This window comes from Melanerpes formicivorus, unplaced genomic scaffold, assembly GCF_026170545.1.
Source record: "Melanerpes formicivorus ecotype bairdi unplaced genomic scaffold, bMelFor1.0.p_v2 SCAF_19, whole genome shotgun sequence".
Taxonomy (NCBI): domain Eukaryota; kingdom Metazoa; phylum Chordata; class Aves; order Piciformes; family Picidae; genus Melanerpes; species Melanerpes formicivorus.
Window position 1 is genome coordinate 14191203 of NW_027142371.1, and position 25556 is coordinate 14216758.

Here is a 25556-nt window from a genome sequence, read left to right on the forward strand (position 1 = left end):
GAGAGGAGGGAGAGGAAGGGAGGGAGGGAGGGAGGGAGAGGAGGGAGGGAGGGAGGGAGGGAGAGGAGGGAGAGGAGGGAGGGAGGGAGAGGAGGGAGAGGAGGGAGGGAGGGAGGGAGAGGAGGGAGGGAGAGGAGGGAGGGAGGGAGGGAGAGGAGGGAGGGAGGGAGAGGAGGGAGGGAGGGAGGGAGGGAGAGGAGGGAGGGAGGGATGGAGAGGAGGGAGGGAGGGAGGGAGGGAGGGGAGGGAGGGAGGGAGGGAGGGAAGGAGAGGAGGGAGAGGAGGGAGGGAGGGAGGGAGGGAGGGAGAGGAGGGAGGGAGGGATGGGAGGGTGGATGGGTGCATGACCTCACACATCTGTCCCCCCAGGGCTCCCCTTTCTCCCTTTGCTCTCTGTTGTTCCATAGACCTTTCACTTGAGCTTCATTAGGAGCAGCTTAACGAGCTGGGCACCACCATGTGAGGTGCAGTGAGCTCCACAGCAGGGGCAGGATGGTGACAGTGGCAGGCAGGACACTGCCTGGGGGCAGCCAGGCTCAGCCTTCCTCCCTCCCCCTGCTGCTGGGCTCCCACCCCCGGCCCCCAGGAGCCCACTCACTGCATCCACGGAGAAGAGAGGCCTCAGGGAGTTCTGCAGGGCAGGGACCACGAAGTCAATGGAGGCTTTGAGGGTGGCAGTGGCTCCTTGTCCCCTGATGGCCACCTCGGGCTCCTTGGCCACCCTCAGGTGGAGCTCCAGCGGCAGAGCCCCAGGAAGGATCCTGGAGAGCTGCAGGGGCAAGGGGAGCTCAGGGCAAGGAGGGCTGTGGGTGGGTGGGGAGGGTGGGGAGGGGGCTGGGGGTCAGTGGATGTGAGAGAGGGGGCTGGAGGTCAGGGGATGGGGGGAAGGGGGGCTGAAGGTCAGAGGATGTGAGGGAGGGGGCTGGAGGTCAGTGGGTGTGGGGAGGGGGGTGTGGAGGTCAGGGGATGGGGGGGAGGGGGCTGGAGGTCAGTGGGTGTGGGGAGGGGGGCTGGAGGTCAGTGGGTGTGGGGAGGGGCTGGAGGTCAGGGGATGGGGGGGAGGGGGCTGGAGGTCAGTGGGTGTGGGGAGGGGGCTGACCTGGGGGATGAGTGGGAAAAGAGCAGCTGTGGACAGCGAGAGGCCGTTGGGTGCCTGCAGGAGCAGCATCAGAGAGTCAGTGCAGTGGTTTGGGCTGGAAAAGGCCTCTGGGGTCATCCAGTCCAACCCCCACGGCCCCCCAACCCTGGCTCCAAGTGCCATGGGCACACCTTGCCTGAACCCCTCCAGCACCTCCCTGGGCAGCCTGTGCCAGCCCCTGACCACTCTTCAGCCCTCACCTCCAGCCCCAGCCTCCCCTGGCACAGGTTCAGGCCTTTGAGACTGGGGAGAAGAGCCCAGCCCCCCCCCGGCTCCAGCCTGCCCTCTCTGCAGGGGTTGTGCAAAGCCCACCCACCAACACCTCCCATCCATCCCCCCCGGCTCGCCCCGGAGCGCGCAGCACACCCACCCTGCCCGGGAGGTAGGGATCGCTGCTGCTGGCCTCCGGGCCGGGGATGTCCTGGTTGAAGGCTCCCTGCCCCCAGCCCTGCCCCAGCAGGGTGCTGAGGGCTCGCTGGGAGAGGCTGAGCCGCGGGGGGCGGCCGGTGCTCAGCAGCAGGGCGGCAGGGAGGGAGCTCTGCTCTGCGGGGCTCACCTCGCTCCCCTCTGCGTCCCGGACCGTGATCTGCGGGGCACAGAGCAGGGCAGGGAGGTTGGGAGGAGGGCTCAGGGGTCACACACAGCCCCCTGCCCACCCCTGGGACCTTGTGGAGAGGCTCAGGCGGGGTTCAGCCGCAGGGTAATGAAGCTGCAGCTGCTCCAGCACCCGCTGCAGCTTTCAGGGGGCTCTGACCTGAGCAGGAAGACGTCGTGGCCCAATTACGGTCCCTGCTAATGAGGTACCCCAGGTTTGCAAAGCCCCTGTCGGTGCCCCCTGCTGTGAGCAGGGACCCCGGCGCCGGGCTGAGCTCTTCTGGTCGGCAGCTCAGGGCACTGCTCTAATTAGCTGACTGCTCTAATTAGGAGACTGCTTTAATGAGGCTTCATTAAGCAGCGTCAAACCGATCCTCTGGCTCCTGCTGCCCTCGAGGGTCAGCAGCTCAAGGCCGAGGCAGGGATGGCATCGGCGTGGGGCTGCGGGCAGCAGCTCCCAGCCGGTGCGGCTCTGGAAGCCCCCAAGGACTCGAGAGGAGCCTTCCCCCCCGCCCCCCCGCGATGATTGTCCCAGGCTCACCCAGTCAGAGGTGTGGGCAGGGGCTGGCAGGTTCAGCTCCATCCGGACCGAGTCCCCGCTGATGATGGAGAAGGGAGGCAGGTCCCCCAGAGCCCCGAGCGGGAGCGCGGCTGCGGGACACGGGAGGGCAGGTGGGAAGCCGCCCACGGGGATGGGGGGGAGATGCTCCCCGAGCCTGCGGCCCCAGCGCAGCCCAGAGCCGGCCCCGGGCGCCTGCCCCGGCTGCACAAGCTGCCAGGCAGCAGCATCTGGAGGGTTTCTCTGAGCCGGAGCTCCTGAGGGTGGGTGTCCGGGGGGGGGGGAGCTGGCCCCGGGGCACGGCGGCGCAGAGCTGGGCTTCAGCTGGGGGGGGGTAGTTGGAGGGCGAGGTGGGCAAAGCCTCCCCCCAGCCCCAAGTGCTGGGTCGCAGAGGGGAAAGGAGGCAGCCAGCACTTACGGGTCCTGGGGCTGAGCAGGGAGTTCAGGACGCTGAGCCTGGCGCTGAGGATGTCGCAGCCCTGGGGAGGAAGAGGAGGGTCAGGAGCCGTGGGGGGAGCGGCTCAGCGGCTGGAGCAGCGGCAGCTGGCTGTGCCGGGGGGCATGGAGCAGGCAAGGACCTGCTGGGACCTTCAGCACTGCTGTGCTTGGAGTTGGTGGGAAGAGACCTTCGGGATGGTGGAGTCCAAGCCTCAACCCAGCACTGCCAGGGCACCGAACCTGCCAGCCAGGGCACCAGACCTGCCAGCCAGGGCACCACCAAGCCATGGCCCTCAGCACCACATCTCCAGGGCTTAGAGACCCCTCCAGGGGTGGGGACTCCACCACTGCCCTGGGCAGCTTCTTCCAGGGCTTGGCCACCCCTCTAAGCCAGGCTGGGTTCCACCCCCCACACCCCCTGGGCAAGGCTGTGACCACTCAACCCACCCTGTGTCCCCAGGGAGCCCTTTCCCAGCAAAGCCTGGCACCAGCAATGGCACAGGCAGGGTGCTGGTGCCCAGCAGGGAGGGCACCCTGCCTGTGCCAGCAGCCATGGCACCACCCTGCCCGGTGCTCTCTCTGCTGCTCACCTTCCCCTGCAGGGCATCAGCCAGCAGGCGCTTCAGAGGCTCGTCCAGAAGTGGCACTCTGGGCCTGGAGGGCAGGAAAGGGGCAACGAAAAGTGACCTTGGTCAGCAGCTGGGACCCCAAAGTGCTCCACAGGAGGAAGAGGAGGCCCAGGGCCGCTCTCACTGCCAGCACAGCACCAGCACTCAGTCCCCTGAGGCCAGCCCCGTGCCAGGCTCCCAGCACAGCCCAGAAATCCTCTTCCTTGAGCCCAGTTTTGCCAGGAGAGGTTGGCAGAGGCCCCTCCGAGGCTGGCAGCAGGGTGGTCGAACCCCCGAGGTGCCAGGCACAGGAGTGCTGCCTCCCGTGGGCAACAGCACCAAGAGCTGCTGCTGCCCCAGGGCCACCCTGTGGAGCTGGCCATGGGCACCCTGCTCACATGGCTGCTGCCTCTCATGGGTGCCAGCCTCTCATGGGTGCCAGCTTCACATGGGTGCCATCTTACAGGGGTGCCAGCCTCACATGGGTGCCAGCCTCACATGGGTGCCAGCCTCACATGGGTGCCATCTTACAGGGGTGCCAGCCTCTCATGGGTGCCAGCTTCACATGGGTGCCATCTTACAGGGGTGCCAGCCTCACATGGGTGCCAGCTTACAGGGGTGCCAGCCTCTCATGGGTGCCAGCTTCACATGGATGCCATCTTACAGGGGTGCCAGCCTCACATGGGTGCCAGCCTCTCATGGGTGCCAGCTTCACATGGATGCCATCTTACAGGGGTGCCAGCCTCACATGGGTGCCAGCTTCACATGGATGCCATCTTACAGGGGTGCCAGCCTCTCATGGGTGCCAGCTTCACATGGATGCCATCTTACAGGGGTGCCAGCCTCACATGGGTGCCAGCCTCTCATGGATGCCAGCTTCACATGGGTGCCAGCCTCTCACAGGTGCCACCTCACACGGCTGTCAGCCTCTCATGGCTGCCTACCTCACACAGATGCCAACCTCACGCGGATGCCTACCTCAGCTGGACCTTTATGTCGACAACCTGGCAGTGCCTGGTGCCCTGAGGAGCTGCCCACCTGTCCTGGACCAGCAGCTGCACATTGGCCTCCAGCTGCAGGCAGAGCTGCTGGCCTGTGGCACTGCAGGGGAGGGAAGGGGGCAGGGAGCTCAGGGCAGCTCTTGGCCATCTGCCTGCCAAGGAGTCGGTGCCCACCGCCCCCCTGAGCCCTCCTACCTGGTGCTCTCCACCAGCAGCTGGGTGCTGAAGCCCACCTGGTGCCCAAAGCCTGGCAGGGAGCGCAGGCTGAGCCTGGGCAGGCTGTTGTTCAGGATGCGTGGCCTGGAGGGTGGGAGCAAGGAGAAGGCAGTGAGGCAGGGAGGGAGGCAGGGACACCCTGGCACAGATGGTGCCCTGGCCCTCCAGGGGGCTCCTCTCCTTCTGGGGTCCCTGAGGGCAGCAGGGCTCCCCAGCAGGCTGTGGCACCCTGGCAGGGCTGGCACACCCGCAGGTCCCAACAGCCTCCCTGATGGACCTGCCCCTGCCCCTGCCCCAGGAGGGGAAATGGGGGCAGAGAGCAGGCTCCAGAGCAGAGCCTCCTTCCCCCAGCGTGAGCCAGACCCGTGGGGACTGCTTGGGGTCCCCCATCCCCACCCCCCCTCACTTACCCTGGGAGATCTCCCCCGCTGCCACCCAGGAGCCCTCCCACGAGGCCGTCCTTGGAGAGGATCCCCCCCTCGCCGATGAGGAGGTTGAGAAGAGCGTCAAGGAGAGTGTCCACGAGGCCATCCTTGCCAAGCAGAGCGTCAAGAAGGCCTCCTTTGCCCAGGAGACCACCCAGCACGCCTTCTCTGTCGAGGAGACCACCCAGGAGAGTGCCAACAGCTCCATCCTTGCCCAGGAGACCACCAAGGAGACCATCTCCACCCAGGAGAGTGCCAACAGCTCCATCCTTGCCCAGCAGAGTGCCAACAGCACCATCCTTGCCCAGGAGACCACCAAGGAGACCTCCAACAGCACCCTCTTTGCCTAGAAGTGTGCCAACAGCACCATCCTTGCCCAGCAGAGTGCCAACAGGACCATCTTTGCCTAGAAGTGTGCCAACAGCACCATCTTTGCCCAGCAGAGTGCCAACAGGACCATCTTTGCCTAGAAGAGTGCCAACAGCACCATCCTTGCCCAGCAGAGTGCCAACAGGACCATCTTTGCCTAGAAGTGTGCCAACAGCACCATCTTTGCCCAGGAGACCCCCAAGGAGACCTCCAACAGGACCATCTTTGCCCAGAAGGGTGCCAACAACACCCTCTTTGCCTAGAAGTGTGCCAACAGCACCATCTTTGCCCAGCAGACTGCCAACAGGACCATCCTTGCCCAGGAGAGTGCCAACAGCACCATCTTTGCCCAGGAGACCACCAAGGAGACCTCCAACAGCACCCTCTTTGCCTAGAAGTGTGCCAACAGCACCATCCTTGCCCAGCAGACTGCCAACAGGACCATCTTTGCCCAGCAGAGTGCCAACAACACCCTCTTTGCCTAGAAGAGTGCCAACAGGACCATCTTTGCCCAGCAGAGTGCCAACAGCACCATCCTTGCCCAGCAGAGTGCCAACAGCACCATCCTTGCCCAGGAGACCACCAAGGAGACCTCCAACAGGACCATCTTTGCCTAGAAGTGTGCCAACAGCACCATCCTTGCCCAGGAGAGTGCCAACAGCACCATCCTTGCCCAGCAGACTGCCAACAACACCCTCTTTGCCTAGAAGAGTGCCAACAGGACCATCTTTGCCCAGGAGAGTGCCAACAACACCCTCTTTGCCCAGGAGAGTGCCAACAGGACCATCTTTGCCTAGAAGTGTGCCAACAGCACCATCCTTGCCCAGGAGAGTGCCAACAGGACCATCTTTGCCCAGCAGAGTGCCAACAGCACCATCCTTGCCCAGGAGACTTCCAACAGCACCCTCTTTGCCCAGGAGACCACCAAGGAGACTTCCAACAGCACCATCCTTGCCCAGCAGACTGCCAACAGCACCATCCTTGCCCAGGAGAGTGCCAACAGCACCATCCTTGCCCAGCAGACTGCCAACAGCACCCTCTTTGCCCAGCAGAGTGCCAACAGCACCATCCTTGCCCAGCAGAGTGCCAACAGCACCATCCTTGCCCAGCAGACCGCTGAGCAGGTCACCACCGCGGAGGCTGGCTGGAGGCTGGGGCAGGTCCTGGTGGAGCACTGCTTGTCCAATGCCTGGGAAGAAGAGAAGGGAGGAGGAAGCACCGTGAGCCCTCTGGCTCCTGGGCCCCCCCCTGCCCTCCTCACACGGTGGCAGTGGTGCCAGCAGGCCCTGTGCAGGGTCTGAAGTGCCACCTCCCCAGCGCTGTGTGGCTGCAGCCCTGCTGGAGGGCGCTGGAGCAGCTCCTGAGCGTGGTCAGGAAGAGCAGAAGTGGCCTCCAGAGGGGGCAGATCCTGCCCCTGCCCCACACTCACCTCCCACATTCTCTTGGGCAGCCGGGGGCAGGATCCTAAACCCTTGTGAAGGGCTCAGCAGGCTGCAGAGGAGGAGGAGAGCCCAGGGGGGACTCATCTTCGGTCCTGGGAACTGTGGGGAAGCAAAAGTCATCAGCAGGGGGGGGGGGGGGGAGAGGGGGCAGGAGCCAGAGGAGAGGACAGGAAAGGGAGGAAGCCTGCTGGGGAAGAACAACTCAGCTGCTGGCACTGCTCCTGCCTCCCCCCAGGGCTGCTGGGCACAGCCAAGCCCCTGGTGGCTCTTCCTGCAGGGGCAAAGAGCAGCAGACATCACAGCAGCCAAGTGGAAGGAGGCTGCCTGCTTGCTCCTGCTGCAGTCCCCCCACACCAGGGAGCAGCCTGGGGGCCAAGCTGGGCTGGGAGCTGCTCTGGGAAAGATGATCCTGGGTCCCACACAGGGGAAGGGGAAGCAGGACCCTCCTGACAGGAGGAACATCTCCAAGCACAGAGAGAAAAGGCAGAGGACAACTGCAAGGAGATCTCTGAGCTCCACACAGGCACCCAGGAGCCTGAGGCTTCTCTCTGCACCTCCTGGGAGAGCTGTGAGGAGGAGAAAAGAGGCTTCAGAGCTCCAGCCTCACTGAACCACCCCTGGGACCCTGCAGCACGAAGCAGCTTGGACTTCTTGAAGAGCCACCAGGGGCTCCAGGGCCCCAAACCTATGGAAGGGCAAAGAGGAGGTCAGGAAGGGAGCAAACCAAGGGTGAGCTCCTTCAGCTGGGAGCTGGCTGGGAGAGCAGAGCTGCACCAGCAGCATGGAAGTGTTAGCTGGTGAGGAGCTCCTGGAGTCAGAGAGCTGGCAGGGCTGGGAGGGAGCTCAAGGCTCAGCCAGCTCCAAGCCCCTGCCATGGGCAGGGACACCTCACACCACAGCAGGTTGCTCACAGCCACCTCCAGCCTGGCTGCAAACACCTCCAGGCAGGAGGCTTCCACCACCTCCCTGGGCAGCCTGTGCCAGGCTCTCACCATCCCCCTGGGGAACAACTTCTTCCTCACATCCAATCTCAATCTCCCCTCCTCTAGTTCTGCTCCATCCCCCCCAGTCCTATCCCTCCCTGACACCCTCAGAAGTCCCTCCCCAGCTTTCCTGCAGCCCCCTGCAGATCCTGGAAGGTCACAAGGAGGTCTCCTGGGAGCCTTCTCCTCTCCAGACCCCAACTCCCTCAGGCTGTGCTCACAGCAGAGCAGCTCCAGCCCTCTGCTCCTCCTCCTGGCCCTTCTCTGGGCACCTTCCAGCACCTCCAGTCCCTTCCTGTCATAGGGGCTGCAGGACTGGCCCCAGAGCTCCAGGAGGGCTCTCAGCAGAGGGGCAGAAGCCCATGGAAGGCTTCTTTCTCCTCGGGGGGCTGCAGGGCCCCTGAGCAGGCTTGGCTGCTCTCGAGGAGCTCATCCTGACGGCCACCACCTTGCCTGCCCCAGCAGGCAGCAGGAGGGGTTGGGGTTGGACAGCCAGGAGTCCCAGCTGGACCTCAAAGGCTTCTCCTGCCCTGCAGGGGAGCAGCAGCAGCAGCTGGAGGCAAGCTCTTTGCTCTTACCTGCCCAAGCTCTGGAGGGAGAGGCTGCCTCCAGCTGATGGCTTCTGAAGCTGCCCTGCCCTCAGCATCCTCATATATAGAGCTGGGCAGCAGGAAGGTGATGTCAGAGGGGGCACCCAGAGCAGTCCTGGGGGGAGCAAACCAAACAAATGATGCAGGTCTCTGGTGACTTCCACTGCAAATATTTCCCTGGAGATGCAGCAGCTTTGGGTAAATGATTGAGCAACACCCCCTGGGCTGGGCCAGCCCCAGCTGCCAAGCTGCCCAGGGTGCCAGCCTGGCCCCAGGGGCTTCTGCTGGGCTCAGAGTGGGGCTGGCTGGCTGGCCAGAGCCTGCTGAGACCCTCTGGGGGCTTTTCCTGCCAGCAGAAGGGAGGCTTTGGCTGAAGGATGGCAGAATCTTGACCATCCCCTCGCTGTCAGGGCCGGCTGCAGCTCCTGGCTCTGAGCACTTCCCCTCCTGGGGAGCTGCCACAGGCTCTGGGTGACCCCAGGCTCTGGGGAGGCCATGGGGGCAGCAGCAGGGCTGGGTGTTCAGCAGCCAGGCCAGCAGGGCATGGCCAGCATCCCCACCCTGAGCTGTGCCCAGGCTGGGACCTTAGCAAAGCCACCAGGGACAGGGGGGAAGGGGCTCAGGACCCCTTTGGGAAGCAGCTGCTGAGCTGGGAAGGGCAATGGCCCCAGGAGGAGCTGTGGTGCTGCAGGGTCACAGCCCCAGGGCTGCCTGGGCTGCCAGACCCTCTGGTTCAGGACTGCTTCACTGCTGCTCAGCTCCATCACCTCTGCACCCCAGCAGGGCCTGGGGGGGAGGTGGGACACTGCTGGGAGGGGGATGCCAGTGGCCAGGGAGCTCCCAGGCTGGCAGCTCTGGACCCCTTTGAAGTCTGGGAGGGGCTGCTGGTCCCAGTGGGGGCACAGCAAGAGAGGAGACCTCCCCAGCCACACAAGGGCCAGGGGCCAGCTCCATGCAGGCCCTCAGCCTCTCAGCTTTGTGGTCAGGATTGTCCCATGCTGGAGAGCCCTGTCCCAGCCTGCTCCACCAGGGCCCTTTCCCCCCTGCCAGATAACTCATTGCCAGAGGCAGGAGAGGAGCAGAAAGCTCTCTGCTGAGCCAGCAGCTCACAGGCACCCAGAGCCCTGCTGGCTTCCTGCCTTTGGCCCCTGCCCCTGGGGGGGACACTGCTCCCTGGCCCTGTCCTGGGTCCCATCAGGGGCAGCACACAGGAGCAGGCAGCTGCTGCCCACAGCTCTGCCAGCCCCAGCCCAAGCCAGGGGCCCTGTGTGTGTGGAACACATCCCAGGGTGCCCCAGAGGCTGTCCGTGGTGGAGAGGACCCTGTGCTGGCCATGGGGACCCTGTGCTGGCCATGGGGACCCTGTGCTGGGCATGGGCACCCTGTGCTGGCCAAGGGGACACAGTGCTGGCCAAGGGCACCCTGTGCTGGGCAAGGGCACCCTGTGATGGGCAAAGGAATTCTGTGCTGGCCATGGGGACCCTGTGCTGGGCAAGGGGACCCTGTGCTGGCCATGGGGACCTTGTGCTGGCCAAGGGGACAGGTTGAACTCTTCACTGCCCCTGCTGTGTTCATCGGGGGGGGGGGGGGATGGGCTGCTCCCCACCTCTGAAAGCTAATAGCCCAGGAAAGCTCTTGCTTGGATTAATACCTTCTGCAAACTGGGAGCTCAGCTTTTCCAGCCCAGGAGCCAGCTTTGGTCACACCTCCCTTCCAGCTTCAAGAATATCTTAGCCACAGGCCAAGGAAGGGGCAGCAGAGGTGCCAGAGCTGTCACTCTCCTTGCAACCCGAGCAGGCAGGCAGCCCAGGAGCACAAAGCCCTGCTGTCACCGCCAGATCCTGGCAGCGATAAGGAGGGGCAGCAGGAGCAGGATGCTGGCAGCTTCTCACCACCCCCCTGGGCTCACCTGATACTTTGGGCAAGCACTGGCCCCAGCCAGGCCTGGTAATGGGCAGCACCCAGCAGAGGGGCACCTTGGCAGCCCCCTTGGCAGCCCAGGGAGCAGCTCCTGAGCAGTGCCAGCAGTGCCAGCAGTGCCAGCAGTGCCAGCAGCTTGGCCTCCCCAGCCCCCAGAGCTCCCCAGCAGTTCACTGCCTGGGGGGAGGCACAGCAGAGTGCCAGGAAGCAGAGGCCAGGGCAATGCCCAGGGCTGGCCAAGGCAGCTTGCAGGGCCCCAGGGACATGAAACCAAATCCCTGCATGGAGGCAGAAGCAGAGGAGGCCAACTGGAGCAGGATGGGACTGGTGTCAGCAGCTGCCTGGATGCCCTGGAGACCAAGACACAAAGGCAGAGAGCCCTGGGCAGCTTTGGTGAGCTGGGCAGCAGCAGGGGGGCTGAGCTGTGGGCAGCAGCAGCTGGGAACCAAGGAAGTTCTGCTCTGCTTTGCCCTCCCTCGGGGGGCATCACCCAGCTGGGGCCCTTCTGCCCCAGGGAACCTTCTCTGGGGGAGCTCTGAGCCAGGGCAAAGCCTTCCCTCAGCTGCTGGGGAGGAGCTGACACTGCAAGAGGAGATTGGACGTGGCACTGGGTGCCATGGGCAGCCCCACTCCTGCAGCCCCACACCAGGAGCCCCACTCCTGCAGCCCCACACCAGGAGCCCCACTCCTGCAGCCCCACACCTGCAGCCCCACTCCTGCAGCCCCACTCCTGCAGCCCCACACCTGCAGCCCCACACCAGGAGCTCCACTCCTGCAGCCCCACTCCTGCAGCCCCACACCTGCAGCCCCACTCCTGCAGCCCCACTCCTGCAGCCCCACACCAGGAGCCCCACTCCTGCAGCCCCACTCCTGCAGCCCCACTCCTGCAGCCCCACACCAGGAGCCCCACTCCTGCAGCCCCACTCGAGCCCCACTCCTGCAGCCCCACACCTGCAGCCCCACTCCTGCAGCCCCACTCCTGCAGCCCCACACCTGCAGCCCCACACCAGGAGCCCCACTCCTGCAGCCCCACTCCTGCAGCCCCACTCCTGCAGCCCCACACCAGGAGCCCCACTCCTGCAGCCCCACTCGAGCCCCACTCCTGCAGCCCCACACCTGCAGCCCCACTCCTGCAGCCCCACACCTGCAGCCCCACACCTGCAGCCCCACTCCTGCAGCCCCACTCCTGCAGCCCCACACCAGGAGCCCCACTCCTGCAGCCCCACTCGAGCCCCACTCCTGCAGCCCCACTCCTGCAGCCCCACACCTGCAGCCCCACACCAGGAGCCCCACTCCTGCAGCCCCACTCCTGCAGCCCCACTCCTGCAGCCCCACTCGAGTCCCACACCTGCAGCCCCACACCTGCAGCCCCACTCCTGCAGCCCCACTCCTGCAGCCCCACACCTGCAGCCCCACACCAGGAGCCCCACACCTGCAGCCCCACTCCTGCAGCCCCACTCCTGCAGCCCCACACCAGGAGCTCCACTCCTGCAGCCCCACTCCTGCAGCCCCACTCCTGCAGCCCCACACCAGGAGCTCCACTCCTGCAGCCCCACTCCTGCAGCCCCACTCCTGCAGCCCCACACCAGGAGCTCCACTCCTGCAGCCCCACTCCTGCAGCCCCACTCCTGCAGCCCCACACCAGGAGCCCCACACCTGCAGCCCCACTCCTGCAGCCCCACACCAGGAGCCCCACTCCTGCAGCCCCACACCTGCAGCCCCACACCAGGAGCCCCACTCCTGCAGCCCCACACCTGCAGCCCCACACCTGCAGCCCCACTCCTGCAGCCCCACACCTGCAGCCCCACACCAGGAGCCCCACTCCTGCAGCCCCACTCCTGCAGCCCCACTCCTGCAGCCCCACACCAGGAGCTCCACTCCTGCAGCCCCACTCCTGCAGCCCCACTCCTGCAGCCCCACACCAGGAGCCCCACTCCTGCAGCCCCACACCTGCAGCCCCACACCAGGAGCCCCACTCCTGCAGCCCCACTCCTGCAGCCCCACACCTGCAGCCCCACACCTGCAGCCCCACACCAGGAGCCCCACTCCTGCAGCCCCACTCCTGCAGCCCCACTCCTGCAGCCCCACACCAGGAGCCCCACTCCTGCAGCCCCACTCGAGCCCCACTCCTGCAGCCCCACTCCTGCAGCCCCACTCCTGCAGCCCCACACCAGGAGCTCCCCTCCTGCAGCCCCACACCTGCAGCCCCACACCAGGAGCCCCACTCCTGCAGCCCCACTCCTGCAGCCCCACTCCTGCAGCCCCACTCGAGTCCCACACCTGCAGCCCCACACCTGCAGCCCCACTCCTGCAGCCCCACACCTGCAGCCCCACACCTGCAGCCCCACTCCTGCAGCCCCACACCTGCAGCCCCACACCAGGAGCCCCACACCAGGAGCCCCACACCAGGAGCCCCACTCCTGCAGCCCCACACCAGGAGCTCCACTCCTGCAGCCCCACACCTGCAGCCCCACTCCTGCAGCCCCACTCCTGCAGCCCCACTCCTGCAGCCCCACACCTGCAGCCCCACACCAGGAGCCCCACTCCTGCAGCCCCACTCCTGCAGCCCCACTCCTGCAGCCCCACACCAGGAGCCCCACTCCTGCAGCCCCACTCGAGCCCCACTCCTGCAGCCCCACACCTGCAGCCCCACTCCTGCAGCCCCACTCGAGCCCCACACCAGGAGCCCCACACCAGCAGCCCCACACCTGCAGCCCCACTCCTGCAGCCCCACTCCTGCAGCCCCACTCCTGCAGCCCCACACCAGGAGCTCCACTCCAGCAGCCCCACACCAGCAGCCCCACTCCTGCAGCCCCACACCAGGAGTTCCACTCCAGCAGCCCCACTCCTGCAGCCCCACTCCTGCAGCCCCACACCAGGAGCTCCACACCAGGAGCCCCACTCCTGCAGCCCCACACCAGGAGCTCCACTCCTGCAGCCCCACACCAGCAGCCCCACTCCTGCAGCCCCACACCAGCAGCCCCACTCCTGCAGCCCCACACCAGCAGCCCCACTCCTGCAGCCCCACTCCTGCAGCCCCTCGGTGCCTACCTGGCACCCACTGCTGTTCTCCCACTGGCAGGGGGTGCCCAGAGGGTTGGGCAGGGGGAAGCCCTCCCTGCAGCAGCCCTGCAATGAGACAGAGGCTGGCAGGGGTGCCTCTGGGGGTCTGTGGTGCCTGCCCCCAGCTGCAGCAGGCCTGCAGAGGAGCTGGGGGATGCTGGGCAGGGGGATGGAGGGGTGAGAAATGCTGGCTCTGTGCCTTGGCACGGAGGGAAGCTCTGCTGCTGAGGGCAGAGGAGGCTCCAAGGCTTGGGTCTCTGTCCTCAGCTTTCTGACCAGCCCCTTCCAGCCCTGCAAGGCCACCAGGAGCTCTCCCTGGAGCCTTCTCTCCTCCAGGCTGCACAGCCTCAGCTCTCTCAGCCTGGCCTCACAGCAGAGAGCTTCCAGCCCTGCCAGGGAGCCTCCTTCTCGGCTCAGCTTTCCCCTCCTGCAGCCAGAGCCACATCTCCAGCCTGGAGAGACCCCAGAGGTTGTCCAAGCTTTGTGCTGAGCTCCTGGAGAGAGGCAGGGAGCAGCCTGTGTGCAAAGCCAGCCCAGGAGGAGGCAGAGCAGCAGCAGCAGAGGGCTGGGGACCTGCTGTGCTGTCACCTCCTGCCAGCAGCCAGCACAGAGAGGTTCTCTGCTGAGCCTGGAAGCCCTCAGCCCTTGGGCCCCGGGCAGGGGCTCCCAGGAGCTTTGGAGCCTCTTGCTCAACACCTACCAGAGACTGGCAGGGCTGGGCTGAAATTCAAAGCTGATCTGCTTAATGACATGGTGCAGGCTGCAGGGGGGCCAGGAGAAACCCAAGAGCTGCTCTGGGGAGACACCCAGGGAGCTGTGGCTCTTGGCAGGGGAGGCTCTTGCTCGCTCCTGGAGCACCAAGGGAGGAGAGGGGATCCACTGTGGAGCCAGGCTGGGCTCAGTGGCAGCCCTCCCCGGGCTGAGGAGATCATCTCCAGGCTGAGGAGAGCCCTCCCCAGGCAAATATTAACCATCTCTAGGCTGAAAAGACCATCTCTAGGCTGAGAAGAACCATGTCTAGACTGAGATTAACCCTCCCCAGGCTGATACTAACCATCCCCAGGCTGAGAAGATCATCTCTAGGCTGAGAAGAACCCTTCCCAGGCTGAGATTAACCATCTCCAGGCTGAGCAGAACCATCTCTAGCCTGAGATTAACCCTCCCCAGGCTGAGATTAACCACCTCTGTGCTGAGCAGAACCATCCCTAGGCTGAGAGGAACCACCTCCAGGCTGAGAGGGACCCTCACCCACCCAGAGGCCAAGGCTCTGCCCCCCAGCCCTGCCCCAGCCCAGCAGAGCCATGTGTCCCACCCAGGCTGCCCCCACTGCTGCCACCTCCATGGCCTCCTTGAGCCATGGTCCTCACCCAGCCCCTCCTGGGCTCCCCAGCCTGCAGGACCCAGCTCAGGGAGGTCACCCTGGTGGGATCCTGCTGCACCAAGCCCTGGCTTTCTTCCCTCCCTCCCTGTGTGGAGCATGGCACAAGGTTCAGTCTGCAGCTCCCTCCCTCCCAGGGCTGCTCTCCTGGCCCTCTCTGAGCCCAGCCAAGGAGCTTTGCCTCTCCTTATCTCCAGGAGGGGAGGTCCCTGGATGAATGTGGCATGGAACACACCAGGACAGGCAGGCACTTGGGTGCCAGCAGCCTGAGCAGTCATTAAGCTTTAAGCTGACATCTAATTAAGCCTCTGCAGGGATCAGCAGGCTCAGAACAGCTCTTCAGGAGGAGTGAGTCTCCCTCTGAGCCCCATGGAGCCACCTCACCCCAGCAGCTTATCCCCAGCCCCTTGTGCTGCTGGAGCCAGCAGAACCCTCCCCAGAGGCACAGCAGAGGCAGCTCCCCAGCTCCTGCAGCACACCAAAGGCTCCTCAGGGGACTCCCCAGGTCCCTGCCAAAGCCAGGGGACACAAAACCCTTCCTGGGAGCCCAGGGGGGATTCATTTGCAGGTTCCAGGCTCCCTCCCTGCCCTCCTCTGCCTGGGCTGCCCCCCCCAGCAGGGCAGTGAGGCTGCTGCTGGGCACAGACCTCCCTACTGCCTCTTGCCTCTGCTCCCTGGCTGCCTCCAATGGGAGCACACAGCGCGGCTGGAGCTCTGCTCCTGCTGGCAAGGGAAGGAACAGGCTGCTGGGGGAGCTCTGAACGTGTCAGGATGGACCTGGCCCCAGCCCTGGCCCCATAACTCACCCCAGCCAGGCACAGAGGACAATGGCTGCCAGCCCAGGCTGCAGGTGTTTCAACAAGCCCTGAACACCTCCTGCCACTGCCAAGGGCTGCAGACCAACATGGGCAACTCAACCCTCTCTGCAGGCCAGGGCACAGCCCCAGGGGAGAGCACAGGGTATGAGGGGGTGGGGAGGAGGGGAAGCCAGGGCATGGGGCATGAAGGAGAGCTGGAGGAGACCATGGAGGAAGCACTGCCATGGTGGTGCCAGCTCTGCCCTCCAGACCAAAAGGAGGCCAGGAGAAGGTGGTGGGGCCCAAGCACAGGAGGGAGGGAGCTGTGAGTCCCTTCCAGGAGGCTTTCACTGCTTGCAGAGAGGTCAGCAAAGGGAGTGGGCATCAGCCACAGGCACTGATGCCAGCTGGGAGGAGCATTGGCAGTGGCTTTGGGGGTGGGATGGGTTCAGGAGGGGAAGGAATTGTTGCACCTGGATCACTCCAGAGGTTAGAGGAGATGCCTTCCATAAAGCCCTGAGCTCCTCAGGCTCACTGAACCCCCCAGAAGCACTCCTGCTGCCTTCAAGAGCCCTCCCCAGGCCTGATGGAGGCAGAGGCCACCACTGATGAGCTGCTCCTGCTGGGGCTGGGGCTGGGGCTGTCCCCCAGCAGAGAGCAGGGCTGCAGAGCACAGAAGCCAAGGTTCCCTCTCTGGCAGTGTCTGGCTGCTTGGCACCTTGCAGCCCAAGAAGGTTCTTTGTTCTCCTCCTGCCAGCCCAGGATGGAGGCAAGCTGCCCCAGCACCTGGGCTCCCATATTTCACCTGCCTGGGTCAGTGGCCAGGGGAACAATAAGAAATGGGTGACCAAAAACAAAGGGCCCAGCCAGTGCCCCCTGCTTCCAGCCCCCTGCCAGCTTCTGCCCCAGCAGCCCTGCTGCTCAGGGTATAAAAAGCAGCTGAGGGCCCGGGGGTGGCCAGGGCAGGCCCCAGGGAAGGAGCTGCAGGATGGACAGAGCGAGCTGGAGAGGTAAAGCTGTGCTTGCCAGCTGGGCAGCTTGAGCTGGGCTGGCTCCTGGCTGGCCCTGCCAGGCTGGCTCCCAGCAGAGCCTGGCAGGAGTCTCCCACCAGCCCTGCCTCAGCCTCTTGGGAGAGCAGCAGAGCAGCTCCACAGGCTCCTCAGGGAGGCAGAGGACTCTTCCACCTCCCCTCAGCTGCTTGGAGCCTCCTCCACAGCTTCCTTTTGTTCCTCAGCCCACTTCAGCTCCCAGTTCCACACCAGCTGCAGGGGGATCCTGCTCCTGACCTTCCTCAGCAGCACCCCAGGGCTGACCCACAGGGGGCTGCAAGCTTGAGCCTCCTGCTGGTGCTGAGCCTTCTGCTGGTGCTGAGCATCCCTGCTGGTGCTGAGCCTTCTGCAGGTCCTGAGCCTCCCTGCTGGTGCTGAGCCTCCCTGCTGGTGCTGAGCCTCCTGCTTGCACTGAGCCTCCTGCTGGTGCTGAGTCTTCTGCTGGTGCTGAGCCTCCCTGCTGGTGCTGAGCCTTCTGCTGGTGCTGAACCTCCTGCTGGTGCTGAGCCTCCCTGCTGGTGCTGAACCTCCTGCTGGTGCTGAGCCTCCCTGCTGGTGCTGAGCCTTCTGCTGGTGCTGAACCTCCTGCTGGTGCTGAGCCTCCCTGCTGGTGCTGAGCCTCCTGCTGGCTCTCCCAGCGCCCCCCAGGAGCCCCGTGCCGGTGTTGCACAAGTCTGACCAGCTCAGGACCCCAAACCCAAGGCGGGAGCGGGTCTGTGGCCCCCTGGGGGCCGGCTCAGGGCCGTCCTGCTCCGGCGCTTTCCTCCTCCTCCAGGAGCCGAGGCGGCGAAGCTCTGCGCCCTCAGCATCCTCCTGAGCCTGCTGCTCCCTGCTCAGCCCAGCAGGTCACCCGACTGTGGGGGCATCCTCACCCCGGCAGGGCTGAGCTACTGTAAGTGGGGAGCCCCCAGCCCCTCCTCCAGCAGCAGCAGGGGGGGCAGGGGAAGCACCAATTCCTCCCAGCCTTGGGGATCGACCACCGAGGGCTGGCAGCAGGAGCTTCCCTCAGGCAGCTGCAGGGGGGGTGGGGGTGAGGGGTGGCCCCTGGGCAGGTGGCAGCTCTGTGCATCACACCAGGGATGGGATGGGATGGGATGGGATGGGATGGGATGAACCAGGTTGGGAAAGACCTTTGAGATCACCAAGTCCAACCTCTCCCCCAGCACCCTCTGATCAGCTCAGCCATGGCCCCAAGGGCCTCAGCCAGGCTCTCCCTAAACACCTCCAGGGCTGGGGACTCCACCACCTCCCTGGGCAGCACATCCCCAGGGCAAATTAACTCCCTCTGGAAAGAACTTTCTCCTCACCTCCAGCCTGAACCTCCCCTGGCACAGCTGGAGACTGTGGCCTCTTGTTCTGGTGCTGCTTGCCTGGGAGCAGAGACCAAGCCCCTCCTGGCTACAACCTCCCTGCAGGGAGTTGCAGAGAGCAAGAAGGTCTCCCCTGAGCCTCCTCTTCTGCAGGCTAAGCAACCCCAGCTCCCTCAGCCTCTCCTCCCAGGGCTGTGCTCCAGACCCCTCCCCAGCTTTGTTGCCCTTCTCTGGACACCTTCCAGCAGCTCAACCTCCTTCCTAACCTGAGGAGCCCAGAGCTGGACACAGGACTGCAGGTGTGGGCTGAGCAGTGCTGAGCACAGGGCAGGATGAGCTCCCTGCTCCTGCTGGCTCCAGAGGCTCTCTCAGAGCTCCTGCCCTGCCCCACAGTTGCTGAGGTCTCGAAGCCACACACGGAGGCAGCCCTCAGGCGGCAGCTGGTGGCAGACTCTGACCTGTCCCAGAGCTCCTCAAAGCCCAGCAGGTGAGTCCAGAGCTCTGCCTTGCCCAGGCCTGGGCACCCTGCCTCTGCTCCACGCTGCAGCACTCTGCCCATTGCCACAGAAGGCCTTTTGGCAGCACAAATCCTCCTGCAGGCCAGCAGGGAGGCTTGCAGAGAGGTCTGGGAGCAAGCTCCTGGCTCCCCCTTTGAGCTCCAGGGGCAGCAGCCCCGGTGCCACCCTGGGGGCCGGTGCCCTGCACTGGTGGGGTTTGCTCCATGGGGAGAGCCCCCAGGGGCTGCACACCAGCCTGGGCTGCTCTCCTGACCCCGGGCTGCTCTCCTGACCCCTTCCCTTCTGCTCCAGCAGGAACTCAATCACCTCAGTCAACGTCTCTGAGCTGTCCCTGTCCCTCGTCCCCCACACTGGGCTGCGGCTGAGCATCGATGCAGACCTGGGCATCTCCTCTGCCCCGTGAGTGCTGGGGGCAGCCTGAGGGCTCCAGGAGCAAGGCCAGGGGCAGCCCCCACGCCCCAGCCTCATCCTCTGCTCCCCTGGCACAGCTCAGCCACCAGGGTGAAGAGGTTGTCCATCCTGGCTGACCTCCACGTGGAGATGAACCCCGAAGGCAACATGGAGCTGGTGACCTCCTCCTGCAAACCCACCCTGGAGGGCACCCAGAGCAGCTCTGAGGAGGTGGAAAGGTGCAGCCTGAAGATTTTCCTTGCTGTAGGGGCTGGGGAAAGGGAGGAGGGAAAAAAAGACCCCCAAGGCAGGAGGGTCTCTGGGCAGGAAGGGCTGTGGGAAGCTCAGAGGGTAGCAGGACAACTTCACCTTCATGGGAGGACCTTTGCTCCTCTCCAGGGTGGTTTCCTCCCCGGGTTTCACTCCCTCCAAAGCCAGAAGACCTTCTTAAGCAGAGGGCAGGAAGGTTCCTCATGCCAGTCCAGCAGCAGCCTGGGTTCTGATGGTGGTTGTAGCTTCAGAGGGGACAGCAACCAGCAGAGATTAGGGCTCTGGGTACCTTTGGGTAGATGGAAGTCCCTCACCTCCCCTGGGCACACCTGGGTCTTGCCTAATGTCTCCCATCCTCTTCTTTCCATCCAGCAAGTCCTCTAGTTCAGAGCTGGACAAGATCAGTGTGGACAAGGTAAGGCAGAGCCTGGGGAGGTGTGGGGCAGGAGGTGTGGGGCAGGAGAGGCCCAGGCTGGCCAGCGAGCATCAGAGCACCTCCAGCCAAGCTGCTGCTTCTCTGCCAGGTCTCCCTCACCAGACACTGCCCTGCTCCCTCTCCTGGCTGCCACACGGCCAGAGGATGGGCACAGCCCAGCAGAGGGGTTGAGGGGAGCCCCCTCAGGCCCCCCTGCCCCCTCTCTTTCCCCTTCATCCCACAGGTCTGCCTGGAAGTCTCCAAGCTGCTGCTCTCCCCCAATGAGAGGCTCATTTCCCTGACAAGTGAGCACCTGCCTTTGGCTGGCCTCAGGTGGCCCCAGGGCTCCAGGGCTCAATCCTGGAGCAGGTCTGAGGATGGGACAAGCTCCCAGCCCTGCAGCTCTGCTGCTGGCCTCTCCCCGGGGACCTGCTCCTGACCCTCTGCTCTCCTCTCCCCGGGGACCTGCTCCTGACCCTCTGCTCTCCTCTCCCCGGGGACCTGCTCCTGTCCCTCTGCTGCCCTCTCCCCGGGGACCTGCTCCTGTCCCTCTGCTCTCCTCTCCCCGGGGACCTGCTCCTGACTCTCTGCTGCCCTCTCCCCGGGGACCTGCTCCTGTCCCTCTGCTGTCCTCTCCCCGGGGACCTGCTCCTGACCCTCTGCTCTCCTCTCCCCGGGGACCTGCTCCTGTCCCTCTGCTGCCCTCTCCCCGGGGACCTGCTCCTGTCCCTCTGCTCTCCTCTCCCCGGGGACCTGCTCCTGTCCCTCTGCTGCCCTCTCCCCAGGGACCTGCTCCTGTCCCTCTGCTGCCCTCTCCCCGGGGACCTGCTCCTGACCCTCTGCTGCCCTCTCCCCGGGGACCTGCTCCTGTCCCTCTGCTGCCCTCTCCCCGGGGACCTGCTCCTGTCCCTCTGCTCTCCTCTCCCCGGGGACCTGCTCCTGTCCCTCTGCTGCCCTCTCCCCGGGGACCTGCTCCTGTCCCTCTGCTGCCCTCTCCCCGGGGACCTGCTCCTGTCCCTCTGCTCTCCTCTCCCCGGGGACCTGCTCCTGACTCTCTGCTGCCCTCTCCCCGGGGACCTGCTCCTGTCCCTCTGCTCTCCTCTCCCCGGGGACCTGCTCCTGTCCCTCTGCTCTCCTCTCCCCGGGGACCTGCTCCTGACCCTCTGCTCTCCTCTCCCCGGGGACCTGCTCCTGACCCTCTGCTCTCCTCTCCCCGGGGACCTGCTCCTGTCCCTCTGCTCTCCTCTCCCCGGGGACCTGCTCCTGTCCCTCTGCTGCCCTCTCCCCGGGGACCTGCTCCTGTCCCTCTGCTCTCCTCTCCCCGGGGACCTGCTCCTGTCCCTCTGCTCTCCTCTCCCCGGGGACCTGCTCCTGACCCTCTGCTGCCCTCTCCCCAGGGACCTGCTCCTGTCCCTCTGCTGCCCTCTCCCCGGGGACCTGCTCCCTGTGCCCAGCTCCTTCCCTGTCTCGCTGCTGGGGAGCCCCAGACCCTTCCCCACGCCCAGCAGCCCTCCTGAGGCTGCCCCTGCCGCCTTGCAGCCCAGTTCCCGGTCACAGCCAGCTGCGAGGTCCAGTACGTGCCCCTGGCCGTGCCCATGTTCTCCGAGCAGGGCATCATCATATCCTTGCAAGTAAGTCCCAGCCCCCCAGGGCTCACAGCCCAGCTCCAGCCCTTGGCAGAGCCACTTCCCCTCCCCTCCCCCCCAGGCTCCCCACGCCCTGAGACACCTCAAGCTCCTTTTCTCCTTGACCCTGTCCCTGCAGACCACTTTCCAGGTGGCAGGAATCCCCATCCCCCTGCCGGTCAGCCCTGTGCCCTTCAGCATGCCCGAGCCAGCCAGCCCCAGCTCTTCCCACCTCACCCTGGCTTTCTCTGAGCACTTCTACACCAGCCTCTTCTTTGCCCTGGAAATCGCTGGAGCCTTCAACATGACCTTGCTGGTGAGCAGAGCACGGGAGGAGCAGAGAGCAGAGCGGGGGGGAGGGGGAGGCAGCCCCGGCAGCCCCTCCGCCGGCTCACAGCCTGTGCCTTGCCTTGCAGAGCCCCCTGACCACCAGCACCATGGCTCAGAGAATCCCTCAGGTTCGTTGCCGTGGCTCCGGGAGGCACAACCCCGGCTGGGGCAGCGCCCCCCAGCCACCTGCCCACCCCCGCGGGGGGCTGCCGTGCCCAGCAGTACCCACCCCACCCCCTCCTCTCTGGGCAGATGGGCTCCCTCTTCCAGGAGGACGTGCCGGTGGTCCTGCAAGCCGTGTTCCGGAGCTCACCTCGTGTGCAGCTGGAGGAAGGCAAAGCAGCCCTCAAGCTCTTCCTCACCGTTCACGTGGGGGCAGGAGCCGCAGGGTTCCAGAGCTTCCTGAGCGTCAGCGTGGTGAGTGTGCCCTGGGAGTGTGCCCTGGGAGTGTGCCAGGTGTGCCCTGGGAGTGTGCCCTGGGAGCGTGCCAGGTGTGCCCTGGGAGCGTGGTGAGTGTGCCCTGGGAGCATGCCAGGTGTGCCCTGGGAGCGTGGTGAGTGTGCCCTGGGAGCGTGCCCTGGGAGCGTGGTGAGTGTGCCCTGGGAGTGTGCCAGGTGTGCCCTGGGAGTGTGCCCTGGGAGCGTGCCAGGTGTGCCCTGGGAGCGTGCCAGGTGTGCCCTGGGAGTGTGCCCTGGGAGTGTGGTGAGTGTGCCCTGGGAGCGTGGTGAGTGTGCCCTGGGAGTGTGCCCTGGGAGTGTGCCAGGTGTGCCCTGGGAGTGTGCCCTGGGAGCGTGCCAGGTGTGCCCTGGGAGCGTGGTGAGTGTGCCCTGGGAGCATGCCAGGTGTGCCCTGGGAGCGTGGTGAGTGTGCCCTGGGAGCGTGCCCTGGGAGCGTGGTGAGTGTGCCCTGGGAGTGTGCCCTCAGAGTGTGGTGAGTGTGCCCTGGGAGTGAGCCAAGCATGCCCTAGGAGCGTGCCAAGTGTGCCCTGAGAGCATGGAGGATGTGCCCTGAGAGCATGCCAAGTGTGCCCGGGGAGTGTGCCAAGCATGCCCTAGGAGCGTGAGGAGCTCGGGGAGTGTGCCCTGCACGAGTGCCAAGCACATTCTGCAAGCACAAGGAGCGTGCCCAAGGCTGGCACAGGGGCACTGCCCTCTGCTCCAAGTGCCAGCCCGGCTGCAGCCCCCGCCGGGGCTGGGCTCCCCCTCACCTCCCCCTCGGTGCTGAGCACTTCGCCCGCAGGCAGCAGCTGGCAGCACAGGCAGGGGATCCTCACCTCCCACCCCTGCCAGCCCAGGCAGGGGCCTCGGCTCTCCCTGAGCCTGGCATCGCTTCTGCCCACGCAGGACATGTCTGCAGAGCTGCTCCTCAGCGTTGTGGGCACCAAGATGAAGATCTCTGCAGCAGCAACAGAGTAAGGAAGCCCTGAGCAGGGGGCAGCCAGAGCAGGGGTGCCAGCCAGAGCGGGGCAAGCGGCCCGGGGCATTGCTTACCTGGCACGGGCTGGGCACTGCCAAGGTGGCTCTGGGCTGAGGGCAGCAGCCAGAATCCAGCGACCTGCTCGGGGAGGACAGGGAACAGCTCTCGGCTGCCCCAGGCACCACCTGCAGCTGCTGGGGGCCTCCCGGGGCCTGGCCACGGTGGTCCCTGCAGCCACTGCCCCACAGCACCCAGCACCCCGCAGCCAGCACCCCGCACCCCCCATCCAGCACCCAGCACCCCGCAGCCAGCACCCAGCATCCTGCATCCAGCACCTCACATTCAGCACTCAGCACCCAGCACCCCGCATCCAGCACCCAGCACCCCACATCCAGCACCCCAAATCGAGCACCCAGCACCCCTTTACCCAGCACCCAGCATCCAGCACCCCCAAACCCAGGACCTCACATCCAGCACTCAGCACCCCACATCCAGCACCCCAAATCGAGCACCCAGCACCCCTTTACCCAGCACTCAGCACCCAGCACCCCACATCCAGCACCCAGCACCCCGCAGCCAGCACCCAGCACCCCGCAGCCAGCACCCCACACCCCACATCCAGCACCCAGCACCCCGCATCCAGCACCTCACATTCAGCACTCAGCACCCTGCACCCCACATCCAGCACCCAGCACCCCGCATCCAGCACCTCACATTCAGCACTCAGCACCCTGCACCCCACATCCAGCACCCAGCACCCCGCATCCAGCACCTCACATTCAGCACTCAGCACCCTGCACCCCACATCCAGCACCCAGCACCCCGCATCCAGCACCTCACATTCAGCACTCAGCACCCTGCACCCCACATCCAGCACCCAGCACCCCGCATCCAGCACCTCACATTCAGCACTCAGCACCCAGCACCCCACATCCAGCACCCAGCACCCCACATCCAGCACCTCACATTCAGCACCCAGCACCCCACATCCAGCACCCAGCACCCCGCATCCAGCACCCCATACCCAGGACCCAGCATCCAGCACCCCTACACCCAGCACCCCCAAATCCAGCACCTCACATTCAGCACTCAGCACCCAGCACCCTGCATCTAGCACCCCACATTGAGCACCCAGCACCCCTTACCCAGCACCCAGCATCCAGCACCCCCACACCCAGCACAGCCTTGCCTGCTTCAGCAAGGACCCACAGCAGGTCTGCAGTCTGGGTGCCCAGGCTCAGAACCCCCCAAGCCCTTGCTGCTGTGCCCTGGGGCAAGGTCGGGCTCCAGCTGCCCACCCTGATGTGCCCAGGCTCAGAACCCCCCAAGCCCTTGCTGCCATGCCCTGGGGCAAGGTCGGGCTCCAGCTGCCCACCCTTATGTGCCCAGACACCAAGGTCCCTGCTGGCTCAGCCCTGGGCCTGCCTGTGGTGTCTGGGGGAGCCCCGAGGTGGCTGCTGGCCCCAAGCAGTTCCTCTTCTGCTCTCTTGCAGGGGTGCTGAGCTCAGCCTGGCTGCCTCTGACGTGGGCTCCGTGCCGGTAGGTGCCCCCCGCCATGCCCCTCCCAAGGGACCAAGCACAGCCGGGTCCCCTCCTTGCCCTGCGCTGCTGTGAGTGGCTCAGTGCCACCCTCTGGCAGCCTGGGCACCCTCAGCACCCCCAGCCAGCTCTGACTGCCCCATGCCAGCCTGGGCAGCAGAGAAAGGGGAAAGCCCTCGGGTGCTGCACCCTGCAGAAGGGAGAGGCAGGGCAGAGAGGGATGGGGGAGGGCAGCAGTGAGCACCAGGACCCCCTCCCCGCCCCTTGGCTGGACCCTGCCCCTCTCCCCCTGCTGCGCTGAGGGCAGGGCTTTGCCCCTGGCAGGATGCTGTGCTGCAGGAGCTGCTGCTGCCCACCGTCCAGCGGGAGGTGCCAGCTCAGCTGAGCGGTGAGTTTCACGGCGCGCTGCCCCCCGGAGAGCACCCAGGCAGCGCCCAGCTGGCAACTTCTCCTCCTCCTCCTTTCTGCCCCCAGAGGTGCTGAGCGAAGGCATCTTCCTGCCCCACGTCTCGGGCTTCACCTACACGGACGTGGCCGTGGCCATCCACAGGGTAAGGAGCAGGGCGCTTGGGCTGCTCCCCGGCTGCAGGCGCCCGGTGGCCCCCTCCTGGCTCCACAACGAAGCGGAGCCTGCTCCTCAAGCCTGCTGCTAACCCTCCCCTTCCCCTCCCCCGTGCTTAGGACTACGTCCTGCTGCCCTGCAACCTGCAGCTGCAGGAGAGGATCCGAGGGCAGCGCTGAGCTCCGGAGCCCGGAGCGAGAGGGGGCAGCAAAGCTGCTGAGCTGCCTCTGAAACCCTGCTTCGAGGTGCGGAGAAAGCTTCCTCCCTGCCCCACTGAAAGGCTCCTCAGGTCTAGGCCAGCAGCAGGTTCCTGCCCCAGGCCTGCTGCTGGGGCTGTGGGGGCACAAAGAGGATGGAGCCCAACCTCCTTCTGTGCCTTCATTAAACACTTCCCTCTCAAGCTCCACTTTCTGCCTGCTGACTTTTGGGGGGCTCCCCTCCTCAAGGACTTGGGGCTGGGCTCAGCTGAGTTTGGGGCTGAGCTCAGCTGAATTGGGTGCTGGGCTCAGCCGGGTTTGGGGCTGGGCTTACCTGAGTTTTCTCTTGCTCAGAGCTGCTGCCAGTCCAGATGCCCAGAGCATGGCAATGCCACCAGTCCCCAGGGGTGCAAA

At 65.5% G+C, this 25556-nt stretch overlaps 1 protein-coding gene across 1 annotated transcript; it reads left to right on the forward strand.

The window, feature by feature from the left end:
- The first annotated feature begins 10313 nt into the window (after positions 1-10313).
- Positions 10314-25124, forward strand: BPIFB2 (BPI fold containing family B member 2). The gene is made up of 16 exons (XM_068150431.1): positions 10314-10355; positions 17363-17462; positions 18274-18367; positions 18693-18797; positions 18887-19027; positions 19431-19473; positions 19718-19778; positions 21013-21104; positions 21238-21414; positions 21515-21556; positions 21681-21845; positions 22772-22839; positions 24338-24383; positions 24708-24771; positions 24858-24934; positions 25065-25124. The coding sequence occupies exons 1-16, from the start codon at positions 10314-10316 to the stop codon at positions 25122-25124; spliced, it is 1377 nt and encodes a 458-aa protein (XP_068006532.1).
- The last annotated feature ends 432 nt before the right edge of the window (positions 25125-25556 follow it).

Bases quoted from the DNA above. Each gene is read 5' to 3' on its own strand.
- BPIFB2 (XM_068150431.1), top strand. From the start codon at position 10,314: ATGGGCAGCACCCAGCAGAGGGGCACCTTGGCAGCCCCCTTG. The intron at 19,474-19,717 runs GTAAGGCAGAGC...TTCATCCCACAG, and splicing joins ACAAGATCAGTGTGGACAAG to GTCTGCCTGGAAGTCTCCAA. The intron at 21,557-21,680 runs GTTCGTTGCCGT...CTCTCTGGGCAG, and splicing joins TGGCTCAGAGAATCCCTCAG to ATGGGCTCCCTCTTCCAGGA.